General features: G+C 37.9%; 1 protein-coding gene across 1 annotated transcript in view; it reads left to right on the forward strand.

The window, feature by feature from the left end:
• Positions 1-13,694, forward strand: part of LOC113961273 (cAMP-specific 3',5'-cyclic phosphodiesterase 4D-like) — a 252,875-nt gene extending 239,181 nt beyond the window's left edge. Inside the window, exons 3-6 of the mRNA XM_027671500.1 lie at positions 1,926-1,962; positions 9,568-9,641; positions 10,886-10,935; positions 12,722-13,694. Coding sequence (XP_027527301.1) covers positions 1,926-1,962; positions 9,568-9,641; positions 10,886-10,935; positions 12,722-12,804 — 244 coding nt within the window. The 3' untranslated portion in view covers positions 12,805-13,694. The remainder of the gene's footprint in view (positions 1-1,925; positions 1,963-9,567; positions 9,642-10,885; positions 10,936-12,721) is intronic.
• The last annotated feature ends 1,608 nt before the right edge of the window (positions 13,695-15,302 follow it).

Consider the following 15,302-nt stretch of genomic DNA (forward strand, 5'->3'; position numbering starts at 1 on the left):
GCTACCTGTAAACATTTTAATCTTCAGAATGCTACCCCTTCATAATTTCCAAATGTGGGAAATTCACTGGATCAGTAAAAAACGGGTTTGTGTTTTGAGCTGTGCCTCTTTAAGTGTCAAAACAGAAGTGAAATGGAGTGACTATATGCAAACAGTAAAAATATTCTTTATAAAAGGTAAGAAATTATCAGACTTTACTGAGAAACAACTAAGCCAGTTGTCACATATCAGATAATGTCATTTCACAGAACTTGAAGACAAAGAGTATAATTTTTCTGGCAGTGAGGTAATGTAGTCGCACTGTGGCTGTTTCAGTGGAGAATAGGAAAGAAAAGGAAAAGAGGAATTTGGCTTATCTTCTGCTAAAGCCTTTGTGTAATTCATTAAGCAATCCTAATCCAAAATGATAGTCTATGGCATTTGCTAATGTTTTCATGACCCAATGAAAACATAAAGAGGTACTAATGCAGCTGCTCATTAACTCCCCTCTTAATGCCCTGGGTTGGTTCAAGTGGTCTATAATACCCAACTGGATTTGGCTTCATTGAGTTATTAAAGCCGCTGAGCATTCCTCCTATGGTGACATGTTTCTCTCAGTTTTGGCTTACATGCTTTCCAGCCAGTCTGGGGCTGTGGTTTCACCTGAAACAACACCCTATTCTAACAACTCCTTAAAACTGCAGACTTCTTCCACAGGGTCCATAAAAATCAACTCCTCTATTACAAAAGGAATAAAAGAGATGTAAATAAAAATGGTTACACAGATATTAAGTATTCTGATAATTTTTAATATTGGGGAGTTTTGTCCTTACAGTCTGATTGTACAGAGGTACAGATTGCACATACTGCTTTTTTATTGCATTTTTGCAATACTTGCAAACAATTTTTGTCTTGTGGACAGTATATAAATTATAAGAATGATGTAGCATCTCAGACACAAATCATATTTCTCCTTTTATCAGCCTTTTTCTAATTAGCTTTTCAAGGACTTGAAATCCTTTGTTAAATACTCATATTTTATGCTTAAACTTAAATAATATTAAAACAGCACCAAAGCAATGGTAGTTTCTGCAAGAAGCTGCAACTTGTAATTCATCATGATAAATTCACCACAGAAAAGTATAGGAAAATTAAAAACAGAGTCATATTGGATTTTTGTCTTTGGAAAATTTATTTTCACCTCAATTGCTGTCATATACTAGATAAGATAACTGAAACCTGCAAGTTGTCCCTGTCCCCACGTTTCAACTCTATATCCTCAATGCTACAGATGCTACTCTTAAGCCCTTCAGTCTACCTGTATTTAGAATACTATATCTTTTTGAAACCGTTTCAAGTGGCAGGTTTCGGCACTGAAGAGAAGGAACTCCGCTTTTGCTTTCTCCCTTTTCCCCTACAATGCGTCATCCTGGCACCTTGCCCAGATGTCAACCCTGGTGTAGGTGAGGTTGCCAAAGCAACAGCACACACTCGGTCACACCCCCTATAGCTACAGAAGTCTCAATCAGTTTGAAAGTTTTACTAGGTTTTTATTCATCTGCAATGCACTGCCCAGCCATCTGCGTTTAGTCACCCATCGAGTGCTCACAAGCCTGCTGGTAAATGGAGTAATTTTTGGAACTTTCACCTCCATCTTTTGGGATGCAATCTCTCAAGATTGGTCCTGGGTGGTCAGTCACCTGCCCAACCTGCAGTGAAGAAACTGGCTGGTCTTTCTGCCATCCCATAGACATGCCAGGCAGTTGGGCAATAACTAAGTTCATATTTAATTTTCATAGAATGTGTAAAGCAATAGTACTGTGTAATTGCAGAAGAATAAAACTGGAGTTACTGACAGAGCATTTTAAAAGCTGATTTTCTTCCTGTTGAAGCAGCAGGATAAGTTTTTGGTAATACCTAACTCGCAACTCTGCTCATTTTTTCAGACATGGAGATGACTTGATTGTGACACCGTTTGCTCAGGTAGGCACAATTTTGCTATATTTCTCATATGATCTTGTAATTTAAAGACTAAATGGCCAAACCAGTTCTTTTCTATCATTATTATTGTATAAGATGTGTTTGCTTGAAAGGAGAAAAAATGTCTAAACAGAAAGGCATAAACTTCCCACTCTTGTTATCTACACCTCTTTCTTAATGCATTTTGATTATCTGAAAATTGAAGTGCAACAGCACAATAAACACCTTTGATCTCTTTTCAAATACTGTAACAGGCAGTCATAATGAAGACAAATCTCTGCTTTCTGTTATTCTATTACTTTTTATAATTACAATTTCTTCATTTGGTCATATTTTATGCATTAAATAAAATGTGATTTCTAGACATGAGATAAGTTTTACCTAGAATACTTATGTTCCTTTGCAAAACCATATGTTTGGTTTTTCTATTCAGATTCTGTTTTATAAAATAGCACCTCAAAATTCTTTGTAATTCAGATCAAGACTTCACAATTTTTCACAATATAGCTGTATTATCATGTATGAAAAGTTAATATTGATATTCCTTGAACTCATGATGATAGGTTTTACTCTGAAATAGACAGGAATGAAAATCAATTCAGTGTAATTACAAAGTCATATGTGATTGAAGGTGAATGGAAAAAGAAAGGTTGAGTCACATAGCAGTCTCATAAAAGAATAAAATGTGCAACTTTAGTCTTAATATGCAGGATGCTCTGGTCTAATAATAAGCTGTTAAAAGAATATTTATTTAATAGTTTATTAGATATTTAATTATATTGTAAACAGATACAGTGTTTATAAAACTGGGAGCAAGTTCTTAATATGAATAATACCATCATCTTTTATTAGCAGAGAAAACATTAAGCAAGGGCATTTTATAAAAATACTCTGAAGTCTCTCAAATATTAAATATACTTAAACAATAATGGAAGAGAAGAAATAACAGAAAAAAAAATTAAAATAAGTCAAGCCACTTCTGGTTTTATTTCCTCAGGAAACAGAAAACCTAACTCTTAAGCACAGAAAAAAAATAGAAATTTTATTATGCTCAAGCAATCCAGTAATATTTACTATTGTTTCTGTTCATTGTAATCTGATTTTTGTTTACAAATTGTGCCACATAGTTTCCCTAGAACATAATTTTCCTAGGTTCTAGCTTCCCTAGAAAACAGCAAATAGTACACCCCATTTATGGATATCCTTTTCCTGGGACAAAATACCCTTTCTTTTAAGGGCAATTCTGTATTCTTGTTGGCATTAATCGATGTGCTTCAGCAAATAGAGCAAAAGCAGTTGAATGCTATGGCTAATTGCACCAAGGTACTGTAATTGATTAATTGTGAGCTTTTCCAGTGTAAAACCCTGTTAGCAGTGGTTTAAGTCAACCTGGTTTTATTTGCGTGGAACAAGAGAAAAAGCACTCACAGGGTGAATGATCATGTCACATTCCCTGACACAGGAGAAACTGAATGCAGTTGAGAGAGTGTGCCTAATAGAGGGGAAGTGACATCTGATTAGACTCTTAGGAAAAACATCACCCTTATCTAAGAAGTATAGAATATGCAAAATCTCATCTCCAAGTGGGGCCTGCTGACAGACGAAGCACTGAGCCCATCCCTCTGATTTACATTAGCAGTGTTAGGACCTCACTCAGGACTTCGGAAATTGGATGCCATCTCCCAGTACAATATCTACACATGATAAAAACTACCATTTTAATGTCTTCCTAAAGCAATATTTTAACATATAAGTGCATTTTTTGTGTGCATCACAGTGTGAGGAACACATGTTCGAGTTATTTCAAACCATCTGTATTTTCTTCACTTGATCAGGAAGCTTATTTCATTTGATCATGAGCCACCTGGTGGTAATAATCCTAGTTTAGCATTTCAATTTCTGTTCAGCATATCACCATGGTAATGCAGCTGCATTTTCTATGTGGAGGCAGGGTGGCATACTGTGTCCCCCACATAGAAGCTGGTCCCAGGATGTGATAATTTACTATATTTACTAGAATGGAATTTTTAAAGCAAAAATTAAAAAAAAAATTATCACAAGGCTACTATCAGTTACATTTCTCTATGTTGTAATATACAGCAAGTGCTGTAATTTAATTATTCATAGAATTTCACTTTACAAAATAATTTGAGGGATTTGAAACTTAAGGAAAAAATCTGTAGGTTTTTAATTACCAAAAAAAAGTTCAATATTTAAAATTTGTTTGCAACTGACTTGACTTTGAAAATATTAATATTTACTTAGAGATTAAGCCTAAAGCAGTTTGCACGTGATAGGTTGCTTTATGCCCACAAATGTAACTGTAGAAATACTAAGCACAAGTAGAACCTCTGTGGGCAGCGTTAACTGCCACTTAAAGAAAATTATAGTGGAAAATTGAAATACTATTTTATGTGCTTCTAATATAATACACTTATAAATATTAATACCTTTATACAAGAAATCAAGTTGTTTAGATCCATTGTAGCCAATGACTGAACTTTTTGTTTTCACTCATACATTTATTGCAATGTATGTGGGGATGGCTTGTACTTGCAGAAACTGTCAAAATATGTGCATTTATAATCATAGAATCATAGAATTGTTTATGTTGGAAAGGATGTCCAAGATCATCAAGTCCAACTATTAACCTAAAACTGCCAGGTCCACCACTAAACCATGTCCCCTAGCACCACATCTACATGTTTTTTGAATGCTTCCAAGGATGGTGATTCCACCACTTCCCTGGGCAGCCTGTTGCAATGCAGACCAACCTTTCAGTGAATAAATTTTTCATAACATCCAATCTAAACTTCCCTTGGTGAAACATTTCCTCTCAGTCATGGGAGACTTCAACCTGCCATATGTCTGCTGGAAACTCAACACACATAAAGGAGGCAGGCTAGGAGGTTCCTGGAGTGTGTGGAAAATAACTTCCTGTTGCAGCTGGTAAGTGAGCCTACCGGGGCGGTGCCTTGCTAGACCTGCTGTTTACAAACATAGAAGGGCTGGTAGGAGATGTGGTGGTCAGAGGCTGTCTGGGGCACAGTGACCATGATATAATAGAGTTTTCCGTACTCAGTGAATAAAGGAGTGGTGTCAACAAAACCTCTACCCTGGACACTGGTTCGGAGAGTCCCTTGGGAATCAGCCCTTAAAAACAAAGAGGCCCAGGAAGACTGAACATACTTTAAGAAAGAATTCTTAAAGGCATAGGAGCAGACTGTCCCTTTGTCTCAAAAGACAAGTCGTCAGGGAAAATGATTGGCCTTCGCTGAGCAGGGAGATTTTGCAAGAACTCATAAAAAAAGAGGATGTCTCATGTTTGGAAAAAGGGACAGGCAGCTCAGGAAGTGTTTAAGGATGTCATCAGTTCGTCTAGAAAGAAAATCAAAAAGGCAAAAGCTCAGTTAGAACTTATTCTGGCCACTTCTGCAAAGGATAATAAAAAGTGCCTTTACAAATACATTAATAACAAAAGGAGGGTCAAGGAAAACCTCCATTCTTTATTGTATGTGATGGGGAATATTGTCACCAAAGATGAGTTACTTAAATGACACCTTTGCCTCAGTCTTCAATGGTAAGACAAGTGATCCTCAGGGCAACTGGCCCCCTGAGCAGGTGGACAGGGACAGGGAACAGAGTAGACCCTCTGTAATCCAGGAGAAAGCAGTTAGTGACCTGCTGTGCCACTCAGACACTCAAAAGTGGGATCAAATGGGATCCATCACAGGATGATGAAGGAGCTGGCAGAAGAGCTCGCCAAGCTGCTCTCCATTATTTATCATCAGTCCTGGCTGAGCAGAGAGGTCTCAGATCAGTGGAGGCTGGTCAATGTGGCGGCCATCCAAAAGCAGAGTTGGAAGGAGGATCCAGGGAACTATAGGCTTGTCATCCTGACGTTGGTGTCTGGAAAGGTTATGGAGTAGATTATTGAGTGCCATCATGTGCCATGTACAGGACAACGAGATCAGACCCAGCTGTAAGGGTTTAGGAAAGGCAGGTCCTGTCTGACAAACTTGATCTCCTTTGATGACCAGGTGACCCACCTAGTGGATGGAAGGAAAGGCTGTGGATGTTGTCTACCTGGATTTCAGCAAAGCCTTTGACACCCAGCAGCATTCTCTTGAAAAAGCTGGCATTGCATGGCTTGGACAGGTGCACTCCTCCCTGGGTTAAGGACTGTTGGGATGGCTGGGCCCAGAGAGTGATGGTGAATGGAGGTACATCCAGTTGGCAGCCAGTCACTAGTGGTGTCCCCCAGGGACCAGCATTAGGCCCAGTTCTGTTTAATATCTTTACTGATGATTAGGGTGAAGGGATCAAGTCTACCCTTAGTAAACTCACAGATGACACCAAGTTGGTGGGAGTGTTCATCTGCAGGAAGGCTCTGCAGAGGGATCTGGACAGGCTGGATCAATGGACCAAGGCCAATGGTATGAGGTTCAACAAGGCCAAGTCCTGGGTTCTACATTTGGGTCACAACAAACCCAGGCAGCACTGCAAGCTGGGGGCAGAGTGGCTGGAAAGTAAAAGCAAAAAAGGACCTGGGGGTACTGGTAAACATGAGCCGATAGTGTGCCCAGGTGGCCAAGAAAGCCAATGGCATCCTGATTTTCGCCCTATACTGGCACTGGTGAGGCCACACCTTGAGTACTGTGTCCAGTTCTGGACTGCTCAATACAGGAAGGATATTGAGGTGCTGGAGCAGGTCCAGAGAAGAGCAACAAGGCTGGTGAAGGGTCTGGAGCACAAGTCCTATGAGGAGAGGCTGAGGGAGCTGGGGTTATTTATCCTGGAGAAGAGGAGGTTTAGGGGTGACCTTATCACTCTCTACAACTACCTGAAAGGAGGTTGTGGCCAGGGGTGTTGACCTCTTTTCCCATGCAACTAGTGATGGATGAGAGGACATAGTCTTAAGCTGTACTAGGGGAGGCTTAGGTTGGACATTAGTAGGAATTTCTTCACAGAAAAGGTGATTAGACATTGGAATGGACTGCCCAGGGAAGTGGTGCAGTCACTGTCCTTTCAGGTGTTTAAGAGAAGACTGGACATGGCAATTAGTTGCATGCTCTAGTTGACAAGGTGATGATCAGTCAAAGGTTGGACTTGATGATCTCAAAGGTCTTTTCCAACCTAATTAATTTTGTGAGTCTGTGGTTCTGTGATTCTGTGATCTTGTTCTATCACTTGTTACCTGGGAGAAAAGACTGACCTGCACCTGTCTACAATTCCTTTCAGGTAGTTGTAGAGAGTGATAATTTTTTAGTGTCACTGTTCCCTGGGAATGCAAATCTGATGGCATATATTTTTATTCCTTGCTGAATGTAAAATATATAACTGTGCCTCCTTTTCTCCAGACTAAACAACCCCAGCTCCCTCAGCCTGTCCTTGTAAGACTTGTGCTCCATTAATGCTAAAAGCACCTAGGATGCTGGGCAGGTACTGGACATTTCACTCCTGGACCTGAAGAATAAAGAGGACATACAAAACAACACTCAAGACTCTGCTTTCTGAAAAAAGGACACTAGAAAATTCTGGTTATGTGAATAGTGGTGAACACATAGAGAGACACCCTTGTAGTCTGTCTGGGACCTGAGCGTGGGTCCAGCAAGCCTCGTTAGCCTCCACTCATAACTGACCTTGAGCAACCTTGCAGCTCTGCACACTTCTTTCCTCAGCACCCCAGCTGTTTAATGTCCTGTTATTTTAGATCCAAAACATACCTAAGCTAGCTTCATGTTTTCACATGGCAACGTGTCTAGCCCACTAACCTGTCTGAAACTGTGCTCTGTGCAGCAGGTACAGTCATTCAGAACAAGCAGATCTGAGAATCATGGCTTTACCTGAGGTCACTCTCTGGAGGAGTCACTTCATTACCTTAATTATGTGCTTCCAATTCGCAGTGCACCTGCATATGCAGCCAGTTTGAGTCCAACAGGGTTTATTGAGTAGGAACTTGAAGCCAGGAAAACTGACTACATTTTTTCATGCCCTGGAACAGCTCTGGAAGCCACATAGATACCTTTCTCTGAAAATACTAGGACACACAAACCATCTCAGCATCCTGACACATGTAAACTGAACCCAGGCAGATTGACAAAAGAGAAGTAAAATGGACTGCAGTCACTAAAATGAGCCTCTTAATAGGCCAAACTTCTTCTTTATGCTTTCCTTTTCCTTCTACCTTCAACTCATACTTTCCTTTTACAATATTTTCATGCTTCAGCACTTTTTCACTGTATTTGAAGTATTCATTTTTGGATCTCTAAATTCCAAGATCATCTTTCACCTGCTCAGTTCATGCCTGATTTCCATCTGTCTACATGCAACATCTAAATACAATATTTTTTAGTGTCACTGTTCCCTGGGAATGCAAATCTGATGGCATATATTTTTATTCCTTGCTGAATGTAAAATATGTTACTGTGCCTCCTGATCTTTGGATAGAAAAACATAATTAAATTAATACCATCTAGTTAGACAAATGTATTTTTATTATCTTATCTCATTTGGTAATTACTTACAATAGCTTGAACACTGCCAGTTATTATTAACTTCTGAATATTTTCTGTTACAGGCTTTCATTAATTTATTTTTTTCAGTCTCCCATCCCCTTTCTATCTCCTATATAAATTTAAGGTGCTATGAAAAGAGGGTTGTGTCCTCCTCAAATTAGACCTCTAAAACCCAAATTCCCATTCTTGCTTTCATTATCCCTCTGGTGAGTTCACCAGCCCAGTCTGGGCTGGGAAACAAAAATGGGCAACTTCTGCAGACACACCAGTGATAGTGTGTCTGCTTCCTCCCAGTTCCAGCCTGGTTCCAAAGAACTCATGGTTCCTGTCTGACATCAACTGAACTAGGTCTCTCTTGTCAGGGAGGTTCATCTTATTATGCTTATGTGGTACAAAATTTATTACATTTATCCATCTGCCTTCAGAAGAGAGTGCCTGTGCCACTTATAACAAGAAGACACTCCTCTACTGCTATATGATATCTTGCATGAAATTAAGTCCAGAAAGGAAGTAGTTTTTCTTTTCCCAATGTGTAAAGTTTGTAAGAACCTGCAGCCATTTTCCCTCTTCTGAGGTGATACCTTCCTCTTTTTCTGGTCTTCTGCGCTAAGTCCCCAAATCAACTGTGCATCTTAAAGGAGACACATTATTTTTCCTGGCAGTCTAGACAATCTTATTCGCTTTGGAGTTTGTGGGTACTGAACTGCAAATGGAAGATTCTCTAATTATTTCTTATGCATGAACTATGAGGCTTAAAAGGGCTAATATCTTCCAAACTCAAACACTTTTATAGTAATTTTAAAGAAATAAGTAGTATTCTACAGTGAAAACCTTTCCTCCTTCTCAAGTAAGCTTGCCTTTAAACAAACAATGACTTGTTTATATGGGAAAAAAAAGAAATAAACTATGCTCTCCTATTACAGACATGTTATTGTTAAATAATGGTCAAAGGCTGCAGACTAACCAACCCCTGAAACCTTTTACAGTTGTTTTGCAATGCCCTTTCCTTTTTCATTCAGCACAGTGGAGCAGAGATAAATCAGTCTCACTTGTGCAGACATTTATACTGAAACCACTTTGTCTGTTCTAGGTGCTGGCCAGCCTGCGTACTGTACGGAATAACTTTGCTGCATTAACCAATTTACAAGATCGGGCACCCAGCAAGTGAGTGTCATTTTTTGGCCAATGAGATTTTTGCAGTGATACTTTTTAATGTAAACTGAAAATGACGATTAGGTGTTACAGATTTTAGCCTGTTCCACTGAACCTGCATAAAACATCCATAAGTAATAGCTTATTAATCCCTTGAAGATATTATTCTTGGTAGCTGAGACAACAGCCCCCTTGCCTTCTGATTGATCTTGCATTGCTGTCCTCACATAAACTTGGAGTGGTTTTGTGCAACTATATGATTTTCAATAAATTGGTCATATGTCAAAGATCATTCAAAGATGATTCAGGCACAGTCTGAGTCTTGCAAATGATCCCAAGTAAGCAGACAGCTGCACTCAGTGAGAGCTGCTTGCATGATCTGAACCTAGAACTCTGCCTAACTCATCCAAGATAGTGACATCCCACTCATGCAGAGTAGTTCATAATTATAAATGAGGCATTATAAATTTGATCTTTCTCCAATCGTGTTACAGCATCATAGCGAACATTAATGTTACTACACTGGCAAATTTTGTAGTGCAGTCATTTCCCTCACCCAGAATGTGCATCTCTAGAGCGTAGAAGTAATTAGCATTCCAAAGACAGTTGCCTACCATTGCATATGCAATGCTACCAGAAAATATTTCCATGTCTCTTCGTTGGAATATGCAGACCTTACACATTCCCTGCTTTCACTCATCCATAACTCACATCCCTCTGCAGCTGTGTCAGTCCAATATCTTATAGCATTCTTCAATGGGCAAAATATTCCACTGAACTGTTTGCCTTAAAGCTTATTGTGAAAGGTAGATGCAAAATAATGTGTGAATTGTACATAAAAAATAATAGAGTGAAAAATAATTAAAATAAACATTTCAAGTCAGAGAACATGGGAAGCACAAGACTTGTTAGAATAATGCTATGTATATAAGTCATATTTTAGACTAGGTAGAAGCTCTATGTATGATTCAGCAGGCTTTTAATAAACTTCTAAGTTCCTAAAATATTCCTGTCTTAGAGTTCCCAATCTGCAGAGAGGTTTCAGAGAGGTCAGTTAGGAATTCTCTTCTACACCAGAAAGAAATATCTGCTGTAAATGAACTTTGGCAATGCCAGCGTAGTCCATTCCAAAATAATTTCCCAAGGGTTTTTTTTTCCCAATATTTTATTTCCCAATATTTTCTATTATATTGTTTAAGGATTTAGTCATCTGTGAGTTTATCAGGCTTAGACCTTTTTTATTTTCTTTTCAATAGACGATCACCAATGTGTAACCAACCATCTATTAACAAAGCAACTATAACAGGTAAGAAGAATTTATTTATAAAACCATTTCACTGAACACTGCATTTTATAATAATAACCTTATATTGTTTCCTTATATATCTCCTTATATCTGTTTTATTAAAGAGGTTTTGAGTCATGTGATGACTCAAATTGGTGACTTTTAGTGTTCTATCATGTTAGCTTTTGATTTCTGTCTTATTAACCTGGTTTTAATTTAAGTTCTTTCCCAATTCTTTTTTCTTATATACCAGTGTGTGACTGTTTCATGATTACATTCATTAGTACCTTCTTGTAATGAAACCTAGTAGAAAAAACTGGAATGAGGAATGTATCGATCTTTGTTTTTGGGATATAGAGTTCTGTAGCTATAAAGGGGCAAAGTCTTTGCATTACAAGCGCTTAGGCAATGAAAAGAAATTATCAAAACTGACTTTTCTGATTTAGGATGGTAAATTCTATTTCTATAACATTTGTAGGTAAGACAAAAAAGTAATTTCCTTTTAAAAGACAGTATTATTTCTAAGGAAACATTAACTTGAAAACAGGACTAGCATTGTAAATTATGTGAATACTTTGGAAAATTCTACCCTACAGCACTTTTGGTTATTTTTATGGCAACTTGGTCTTGGTCATCTTTATGGGAATACAGTTTATTTGACCCCATATTTTTTACATCATGTTAGTTCACATGTTCTTACACTTAGTAATTTTCCTGGTAGTTACTTTCTCTATCATGTTCTGTCAGAGCGAAAGAGCATTTGCTTTGCCTCTTGATGAAAGTATAAAGACAGTTACTAAACAGGCAAATTATCATTTAAACCAAAACCAGAAACATAATTTTCCATAATTTTCAAAATACCTTTTGCCTTTTTAATTATATGGTAGCTTTGTAACTCAAGGAAGAAATGCTACTTCAGCAATTTTGAGAAGAAGCGTGGTTTTATAACGTTCAATAGTTTCTGTCTTTAGGCTCTGGAATATGTTAAAATTGATGGTGCTTTTCAGCTAACCTCCCACAATATCCATATTTACCTCAAAAGAACACAATCGTGGCAGTTCTGTACAGATTTATTCTCCTAGGAGAATCATGCAACATGACCATTTGTGTATAGGGCTTAACAGGAAACAGAAGTTTAAGTCTTCAAATCTATAAACAGAAAGGCATCCTTGTTTAAGAATGTTCTGCAATCACTTAAATTCATGTAAATTAAATAAATAAATAGGAAGAAGATAGAGATATATACATAGATTAATTATAATCATGATCCTTTGTTAATATATTCCTTTCAGAGGTAATTTGTTTCAAATTGTTCTCCATAAGCCATTACTTGAAAATACTCCATACTCGAAAATAGGACTCTTTCTTTGGTTTCAAGGGACTAACTTTAGAAAGCCCATAACACAGTAAAATTTGTGACAATAAATAAATACAATATCCACAAGAGCAGATGTGCACACATGTGAACACACAGTGGGCCTACCTTACATGCTCTCCCACAGTCACTTGCCTGAGGTCAGCTTCTTTTCTCCAGCAGGAGAAGCTGCTCAGACAGCAAGACCCAGGACAGTCTCTGTTGGAAGATGCTGTTGCTCTTTTTAAATTCTCCCTGATCTGAAAGTTTCCATTCGATTAATCCTTAGAGGATATTTACGTATCATCCAGAATCTTAATGTTTAGAGGGAAGGTGGTACAGTAAGGGCTGCAATTAGAAAATGCTTCTTTGCCAATAAATTCAAAGGAAGCAAGAAAAGGTAAAGAATAGTAAGGATAATTTAATCTAATTTAGTTTTATCTGATTTCTCAGAGATGCTGCTGGAATTGCTGTGCCCAAATTATGCATTAAACTGGATGAGCTGGGGCTTCTGTGCATTGGATATAAGTGGTTGAAAGACTTTAATGATAAAGAAAAAATATTAAGCCAATATAAAGCACGAAAATGGCTACAATTCATTTTGGAGATTGAGGCTGGATACTATTTTGCATTAATGGGTTTGCCTGCTCTTAGTTACAGCCTGGTTTTGGTATTTCCATGGCAACGAAGTTCATGGCATAGGCACAGAAGTATGCATAGGTATGTCCTTGGGGCATACAAAATCCTAGTAAAACACGTTGCATTACAGCACTATGTTAAGTATGAAGATACATTATAAACACTTTTCCTGCTCTTCACAGAATATTTGAAAACCCCTTCAGATGCTACTAAGCTTTTTGAATGGGGAATGTTCGAAATGTAGCTTGTGCAGATCCTTCCTGCTGAGAAATCCTCCTGGTTGTGCTGTTCTCAGAGTTTATGCCATGGAAAACCCAGAACAATACACCAGACAGGTAGAGCCTTATCACATCATCCAAACAGCTCAGCTAGCAATCTCATTGTGAACTGATCACCAGTGTAACAAACTAGGTAACTGGAAGGCACAGAGTCACTAAACTATATAAATCATAAACCAGAAAACAGACACTTAAGATGGAGATTTTATGTTGCTAAGCTTCCTGGAAGACATGTCTTTGGGAAGACTCTATCTGAGGAAACAGATGATCACAGAAGGGAACTACTGCAGAAGATATGGGGGGGGAAACAAGAAGAGAAAGATGAAAAGGAATTTGGTAAAGCTAAGTGACTAAAATAGTAAGAGCAAAATTCCTATTTTAAGAATTCACCCAGAGGCACAAATTTGTTGACAAAATACCTTAGCAAAAAAAGGAAGAAACTGCCAAATTGAGAAGTCAGGCAGCACAGGAATCACATGTTCAAATTCTTAGGAGCAACAGCAACGATGGTGGCCTTAAAATTTACAGTGATTTTTTAATGTAAATATGTAGAAGTTGATGATCAAAATAAAATCTATTAAATATATCCACATGAATGCATTTTGTAGCTTTATTGATAGAAGCTAATGAATAACAATGATATACTTGAAATTCAGTATCAGCCAACTATGCTATACCATGCTGAGTGCTCCTTTTGCAGACAGATTAGGGGATGAGATGGGAGCTTTTTCTGTAACAACAGACCTTTTAGATTGTACTTTTCATACTTGCTTTAGACTCTAGACTGTAAATATCTATTTTGTCTATAGTCAGTGTGAATAAGAGCACATGAAAACTTACTTCTGTTAGATGTCGTCTTCAAAGGGAGATGAATTGCTCCCTAAAAGTGCCATCTCTCTCCCATGACTGAGACCAGCCTGGGATAACTGTTTGCTATACAGTACTTCCATGTTTGGTGTTCTGTACTTCTACCAGAAGAGGGGTTCCTCTCACTATGAATCATATTTTCTGGGCAGTGACCAAGAGGTCACTTCTCTTTCATTTCAAGTGGACATAATTCTCTTAACATAACTAGTGAAATATAAATGTTTTGTTTTCAAAAAAAAAATGAAACTATCTGTGACTCAAGGATTGAACTTGCAGGTTTTATACTACAATTCTCATCCAGACCACACTTTCTGAGTTTGCCTTTGAGGAGATTGTGAGAGACAGTGTTGAAAGACTTGCTGAAGTTGAGTTAGAAAATATTCACTCCTCTCTCCTCATCCATCCAGGTAGTTGTTTCATTGTAGATGGCAATCGAGTTGGTCAAGCATGATTTACCTTTAGTCAATCCATGCTGACTACTCCTGATCACCTTCTTGTCACCCATGTGTATTATCTGTAACCAGGGCCCCCTCCATTTAGTACCAAAGCAGCCTTTGTTTTCATTTTGTTATTGATGTATTTGAAAAAGCCATGTTTGGGATTCTGCCATAGCACAGCAAGGAATAAAGTAAACATGAGAACAGGAGTGGACAAAAAACCCCAAACCATACCAAACCAACAAATAAACAAAAAAAGAAAACCCCAAACAAAACCAAAACCAAACCAAACAAAATGCCCAACAACAACAACAACAGCAACAACAAAAGTATTCCTATGGTAAACTGCAGTGTCAAACCTTTTTGGCAGAGGTGATGTAAAATGCTCTGAAATCCTCATTCAAGTTTATTGATTGAAGTGTGCTTTCCTGAAGCACTGGAGAAACCTGACAGTCTATTTTGAAAGAGGAATTTCTTTGATAAATTGGCCTTTGTTCTTTGTGTAGTATGTTGAGTGATATGTAAATGTTCTGTTCCTTGTACTTTTGCTTATACCCATACACCTATGGATATTTTGAATGCACTTAACTCACTTCAGTCAATTATTTTTATTTCACTGTAAATAGCATAGACACATTCTCAAGTGTGAATGTGATTTGTAGCATTTTCACCTAATTCAGATAGTGATAAATGCCATCTGTTATTTGAGAAGTTAGCACATATGTATCTGCAGACTCACAGCAGGTTAACAGTATACATCACCAGTGGTTGAATTCAAAATTTGCAAGTGCTTATATGCACAGAAATCACTGG

Source organism: Neopelma chrysocephalum, unplaced genomic scaffold, assembly GCF_003984885.1.
Source record: "Neopelma chrysocephalum unplaced genomic scaffold, ASM398488v2 Primary Assembly neopelma1_97102, whole genome shotgun sequence".
NCBI classification, from domain to species: Eukaryota; Metazoa; Chordata; class Aves; order Passeriformes; family Pipridae; genus Neopelma; species Neopelma chrysocephalum.